General features: G+C 33.3%; 1 protein-coding gene across 1 annotated transcript; it reads right to left on the bottom strand.

Moving 5' to 3' along the window:
- Window positions 1-634: 634 nt before the first annotated feature.
- On the bottom strand, window positions 635-7,336 carry LOC140779170 (uncharacterized). The gene is made up of 7 exons (XM_073124155.1): window positions 7,084-7,336; window positions 6,328-6,471; window positions 6,164-6,214; window positions 5,793-5,844; window positions 4,564-4,622; window positions 1,684-1,729; window positions 635-993 (listed from the first exon to the last, which is right to left on the bottom strand). Exons 2-7 carry the CDS (start codon window positions 6,391-6,393, stop codon window positions 863-865), a joined length of 405 nt encoding a protein of 134 aa, XP_072980256.1. The 5' UTR covers window positions 6,394-6,471; window positions 7,084-7,336; the 3' UTR covers window positions 635-862.
- Window positions 7,337-7,562: the final 226 nt, after the last annotated feature.

Here is a 7,562-nt window from a genome sequence, read left to right as displayed (position 1 = left end):
ATTTATGAGTTGCTTTCTAAGAGAGCAATTTATTAATCGCTTTCTGTGAGAGCATTTTATATATAAAGGGAGTAATTTTTCAAAAAGAAAAATGATTTTCATTAATCACTTAAGAGTCCATGTCTGAAATAACAATCTCTTATGCAGCGCTGAATTAATAAAAGTTATGGTAGTTTAGGAATAGTTTAAACAATGCTGTATTTCAAAAAAATATATAACAAAACTTAAATTGGATTTAGGTTTGACCACTAGAACAAGTAGTTACCTGAAAGCTTAAATCTGCATAGAAAGAAAAATATAACCTTGAGGAACAAATCGTGTTGTATGCTTTGGAGACCCATACCAAAAGAGGAGGATTGACTATTGGAATAACCAGCCAATCCGGCCAATTGTCCAACCTATATAGTCTACGAGCTCTTCTCATTAAAAGAGATTTTTTATTTGGGTAATAAAAAGCAATTAGCTTAAAAGTATAGAAGATTGTCATTGGACAGAAAGCCAAAATATTTTGAGGCTACGACCTGATTCAAGCGCACTCCTGTTTATCCAGCTAGGTGATACCAAATCATGTGGCATAATTTAATAGGAATCTGAGGGGGAAAGTATGTTTTGAAAAAATCTTGAGGGCAAAGTATTTAGCTCACTTTAAATAAAATAATAAACTTTTATTAAACAATAGAACTTTAGTGATTTACAGATGCATGCTCAGAGAAAACGCAAAGACATTCTGGAAGATATAGACATATGATAAACAAAGATGTTTGAAGTGTTCTCTGGATAAGGAAGACCAGGAAGCCAAGCCTAGCTTATGTTGAGTGCTTCAGCAATGCTTTATAAATGAAAAGACCACGGCACCCCAAAGTTATAGAGTGGAGGAATTTCTTGTTTTGTGCATGCCATCCTCACGGGAGGCAGGACGTGCTAAGGAAGATGACGACATAGCAGCATGATATGATGAAGAAACAAGCTGGGCTAGAGCAGGCATAGCACCACCTATAAGAGTCATATGAGTCACAAATCAGAAAAGCCAAATATTAGATACATGATAAGAAGAGTACTACCACTTGACGAACCAAACACCCCCCCTCCAAAAACTCCTCCAAAAATACATAGAACAAAAAAAATAGTAGTCCTAGCATGTGATTAGATTAAAAGGAGTGTATTCAGCAAGACAAGTTAAATCGCATTGATGCTCAAACATAACATCAACCATGGTTCCTCTATTCCCCTGGTTTTATGGCAAAGCTATGTTGGGTTACAAATGCACATGGTGACAACAAATTGGTTAATTTTATGTCAACATCCACATGAAAATTGGATTAGCTTAGTGCTTCCTATATAGAACCGCATTACCTTTTCAACACGTGGCAGTTTGTGCAGTTACAAGTCATCACTTCTCATCAAAAATAAGTCCTCATTCCAATCGTCCATAGCTAACAGTCTAACAATACTCCCAAGGTATTACATTTAAACTATATGAAATGTCCTTTTCCTCTCTACCACTACTATCATCAATCTAGAACGGATTTGACACACAAGCACCACCTTACGGCAGGACATGAAGACATCTATAACCCAATAGTTCACATTTTTATGAAACAACAATTCAAAATTCTAAAAAAATATCACTACAAACAATTCCATATAGAGAAAACGAAAATTAATTAAAGAAACAACTTTGACCTGCTAATCCAGCACATGCTGAAGAGAAGATAATCACAGGTGGTGTCTGCACAAACCAAAACATAATAGGACAAATTTGAGATTCCTCTAATTGAACTACCACAACAATAATATGTAATATATCGACTCACCATCGTACAACAATGTTACCAAAAAATGTGTACATGCGTATCTATGTAATATACATAAAAGAGGTGATTTTTCAATCAGCTCAAATAGTAACTAGTAAAAGAAACATATATCAAGAAATGAATTAAAAAATAAGCAATCATAGACTCTGAAATAATTTAAGTCATATTCCCTCTTTCTAATAAAAAAGAGGAGCACAAATAATCTGGGTGGTCGTTTCAGACAAAGTGATTAAGTCAAGCTCCCCATATAGCAAAAAAGGGTTTATAGAGGATGTTCCAAAGTAAGTGGTTATGCATAATTTTAATCAATCATAGTCCTTTTCCATGACGAAGAATCAGTTGCCGAACATTAAGTAATTATTAGGCACTGTTACAGCCCAGAATAAAATGGGTGAGATAAACAACTATCACAAAAATAGGTGATAAAGGTTGATTGAGTACTTAAATTTACCTTATTCTTTTTCAAACCCATCATACTTTAAGCTGTCATGTCTTTATACATAGGACAGCAATTTTCAATATTCATGTACCTCTAATGATCCACATGTATTAATGAAGTGAACATTACTGATAGAACTCAATGGTGTGTGTACCAGCGCAGGAGACGTCGATAGTTGATGATCCCTTCTATAGGGATTTGGTTATGATTTTTATTTATTTGGGATGTTTTATATAGAGTGTATTTTGCTTAATTCCATTGTAAGTCTATATATAGACCCGTTATATTTTTTTTAGAGGTTAACGAAAGATATGTGGTTTTGCTCTCTGGATAATTTTAGTGTAAAACCATTTTTACAGTAGAGGTGTGAAACCCCATTTTTTTCTTTCTTACTTTCCTCCCCCATCTCTCTCTCCACCACGTTTTGCATCAATTAAACTCTAATCGAATAAACTGTATGAAATGCTTCCTATCTACATTATGATTATTTTAGAGAAAACCTCCTAAAGAATTAGAGGCTTAGTAAACTATAACTACTTCATCATATCGAATCAAAATAAAAAACTATCATCTCACTAATCTAATTGCAGGCTTAAGACGGCCTAGTGAACGAACTATAATACACAATTTAATCAAAATCTTAATTATATGCATTCAAATTCTGAAACTATCATTGCATTTACCCTGGTAAGGTTAACCCAGATTCCAGACATGAGCTTTGGCTTAAGAATATCATAAAACACAGCATAAGGATACTCACTACTTCCACATTGAAGGTAGGCTGACCTCAAAAGCCAAAATTGATATTAGGTAACAAATTACATATACTCTTGACAAAGTAAACCTAATAAATTTCAGCCAGATAATTAAATTGACTCAAAAGTAATCAATATGGTTTAAATATTTTAAGCATAAAATGGTGAAATAAGTTTTTTTTTTCCATTGGTATAGACTATGAAGCACGGACATGAATAATAGGATATAGGGATTTAGAAATACGGATACAAGAATACAATAAATTCTTAAAAGCATGATATGGATACAGCATGGATACACTAATAAATAAATAAATAATATATTTTTAATTTGTTATCAATCAATATAACATACGGTAAAAAATGATTATCCCAGAAATAATAGGATAAAAAGAAAAAAAAGCTACAAATTTAGTATCTATATATCTAAAATTTTAGAATGATATTGTAACAGAAATTGATATAAAACTCAAAATGTTACTAGAACATTGAAATTTAATTCAACGATTAATCTACAATTAATTTGGATCTATAGATAGTTTTTTAAGTAGAAATAATAAGATAAAAGGAAAGAAAGCTGCAGATTTAGTATCTACATATCTAAAATTTTAGAAAAATATTGTAATAGAAACTAATATGAAACTCAAATATTAGTAAAACATTGAAACATAATTCAACTATTAATTTACAATTAATTTGAATCTTTAGATGGCTTTCAAATTATATGGTTAATTCATTATCAATTAAACAAAGTTTTAATGTATTCTTCACATGAAGGATTGGATAATCGTATATACATATAAAGTAAATATTTTATATCATTTTTTAACACAAAAAATAAAAAGTATTGGATGATCAAGAAATGTCTCGGAGCCGTATCGACGCCATATTGAAAATTTCAAAATTAATTTTTAAATTTGGATACTCTTCTAGCCGTATTTGATACGAATCGAGCCGTATTGGTATTCAATACATATCGAATCCTAGTACGGATGGGCAAACAAAGTATCTATGCTTCATAGGGTGTAGATTTTCTATAGAAAGGAACAATAAAAGATTTGCACGTTCTTCATTAACTTGGCTAGAAGAATAGCACAAACTGCATTAGAACAAAGTAGGAACCGCTACGTTTAGCCAAAAAAACAAAGAACCCCAAAGCAATGCGTCACATTAATATTGCTAGATAAGAAATCATTATTTCAAATATTGACTCTTAAGTGATTAATGAGAACCATTTTTTTAATCATTCATTTATATATAGATGCTCTCATAGATAGCGGTTAGTAAATTGCTCTCTTAGAAAGCAACTCATAGATCACTCTCCTAGAAAGCGACTTATAAATCACTCTCTCAAGAGACGATTTCTTTGTCACCAAGACACTGAAAAATATTTTTTTTTCTATATAAAACACTTTGAGAGTGATTTATAAATTCTTATATAAAAAATTTTGAAATTAAAATTTAGAGGAAGTGCTATGTTTAGCCAAAAAAACAAAGAACTCCAAAGTAATGAGTCACAAAAATATTAAGAAGCTAAAATTTATTTTGTACTTACACCAACAAGGAAATGCATCCACATTGGCCCTTTCACCAACCGCTTGACAATAGGCATAGCTGCAACAAATTTCACACATTATGACTAGATAAGATTTATCCGTTGCGTATTGGCATAGAAAATACATCATGGACATAGTGACACTCAAACAATTTACAGTGAAAATACATTATGGACATAGTGACACTCAAACAATTTATAGTGTTAGATGGAATTTTGAATTTACTAATAAACTCCCAATTGAGATAAAACAGCACAAGGGTTACACCCAACAACTATGCATGGGCAAATAACTTAATTTTAGAAAAATACCACAAAGGAATACAGCATAAAGACCAACCAACAGACATGCACATAAAACATAAGAGAACAAGAGAAGGCATGCACATCTATATATTTTGTCTCCAAGGCAACACAAACGCATAGGAAGGCATGCACTAATATAGCTGTTTAATCATATTTCAGTACATAAATAGTAAGAATCCTTTACTATTGCATGTTACCTATTGAGTCCCTTAGTCTGCACATTTTAATATTGTGGTCCATTGGTTGTGAAAAATATTGTGTGCCTAAAATCTGACTCTTGTATTAGTCACGAGCCATAGCTAAGGACTTAAAAATGTCACATCAAATTCATAACATTAAAAGAAATCTAACATTTACATCATGGTCATATCAATTTCTTCAAAACAAATACTTTTAAAATGCAGTGCAATTAGATAGGAGAACTAAATTTGATAATCTATGCATATCAGTTATGATAAACAATTAACTCTTTTGCGCTTAAGCCAAATAGCGTTATGTCAAAAAGAATGTCAAACTTGTGAGTTATGTCCTCACAATCATTTCAGAAGAGAACATCGTAAGAAACTAACATATCCTGCGACAGAGCTACAAATGCTCCAAATCTTTTGAAAGTACTGAGATCCAAATTCAGATAAAGGCTAGTTGGTGGGACCAAGGGGTGTAATTGGATTAGATTCAGTTAGATAGTAGTGATTCTAGTGAAATTGATTCCAAATAGGTTTAACCTCATCGAACTACACCAACTGCTTCCTTTGTTCATGTTCTGGCATAGGAGATCTAATGAATTAGAGGAGGGTTAGAGGACTTGAGGGTTGTACAGTGCCTACTCTATCAATTTAATCTTTTTACATAACTTATCAAGCATGTAACCAATAAATAATCACTAAAAAAAGAGAGTGAACTTTTGAGAAATAATATCATACCATGATTAAAACCATAGAAGGCACTAGCTGTACCACCAACAGCAGAACCTATCTGCAAAGAGAGAATAACACACAATAACCTCATATAACAATCATCATAATCAACGGAAACTAATGATCCCTTCTCCAATAAGGGCGGCTCCAATGGTGACAAAAGTTAATTTGTCCTCGTTACTTTTAATCTAACATGATCATAACCAAGAGAAACAGCAAAAAATAAAGGGAACTTTTAATAGAAAACATCCAAAAACATTTCTAAAAAGGAAAAGGGCTCATACTGAGCAAAAATGATCATAATTTAAACTATCAAGCATCAGATTTGATATTGAAAAGAACAAATATCAAAGAACAGATGGAGATTGGACACGAACCATGCAAAAGCTGTCTCGGATCAACGGCGCAACAGTCCAACTGCTGGTTTCCTTCAATAATTCCAGATGGGCATTAAAAGAAAGAACTTACAACTAATCCAATGAATCCAATAAAGATCCAATCTTTGGATAAAATAAGCATGAGAAAGATCCAGAATCGATACCATGTTCTTGGAGAGAGGTCCAAAGCATTGACGGCACCTACGTACAGTGGGATCTGAGTCCGCCATTGGATTCTTTTGAGCTCTCAGAACCACGAAGCGCCTCTCGATATGGATCTCAATCTCAACCGCGGGAAAAATCCTCGTCTAGAACTCATACAACATAAAAATAGCAATTCTAATAATTTACCATAACACAAATTCATACAACAAAGTTTAAAGTTTAGAAAAAAATTTCAACTCTTATCCATACAACATATTGTATAAAACAAATTCATACAACAAATTTTAGTTCCAACTTTCAAGATTCACAAATATAACTATTAAACTTTTTGAATAGGAACATTAACCTTTTTGAAGAACTTCATCAAGATTCACGAACATAACTATTGAACTTACAAGGTCTAGCACAAATAAGTGAATAACCATGTCTCTCTTTAGAAAGTCGAATTTTAGCATAGAGGCATCAAATGACAAGTTAGCAAAACATCATTAACCAAAGAAATACTTATAAAAAATAAAAATAAAAAATAATAATAATAAAAAAAAAACACAACTTAGGCTACTAACAGATCTGGCTGTTTGACATAGTTAGCGTGTTGTGATGAAAGAAAGGTATTCTTATCTAAACACAACAGAAAGAGTATTAACTTCATCTTTACTATACTGACAGACTTATTATGCTGTTCTTTCCCGTAATAAAAAAAAAAAAAGAAAGGCATTACGAGATTCACTGGAACAAAATGTTAAGGAAAAGACCTCGGGTTCGGCCGGCGGCGGCGGCGACGGCGCTGAGGGCTCGGCAAGAGGCGGCGGCGGCTGCGACGAGGAGGGCTCAGCAGGCAGCGGCGTGAGGTTCAGATGGTGAGGAGATTCGACGGCAGTGAGGGTCGGTAGGCACCGCTCGGGGCAGACGGCAGGCGGATACAGAGGCACCGCAGCAGGCGGGCGAAATTTTTTTGCCCTTCCGAAAGTTTCGATGAGGCGACTGGAGAGAGTGGAGGGTGGATTAGGATAGAGTAGTTAGGGTTTTGATTTTTATATATATAACGGGTTCGCGGGTCTGACCCGACTTGTATACTTAACGTGTCAGAAGTATAAATCCAAGCACTTAATTATTAAACGGGTTAAGGGGGTTGACATATTTGCGATCCGACCTCTTCTATTTACAAATAGTTGAATTGAATTTAACTAATTTACAGTGTTATATAATATAATAGAGACAAAGAAGAATATGT

The sequence above is a fragment of the Typha angustifolia genome, chromosome 15 (genome assembly GCF_048772165.1).
Source record: "Typha angustifolia cultivar Huaian chromosome 15, ASM4877216v1, whole genome shotgun sequence".
In the NCBI taxonomy this organism is placed as follows: Eukaryota; Viridiplantae; Streptophyta; class Magnoliopsida; order Poales; family Typhaceae; genus Typha; species Typha angustifolia.
This window is presented reverse-complemented; position numbering and strand designations above follow the sequence as displayed.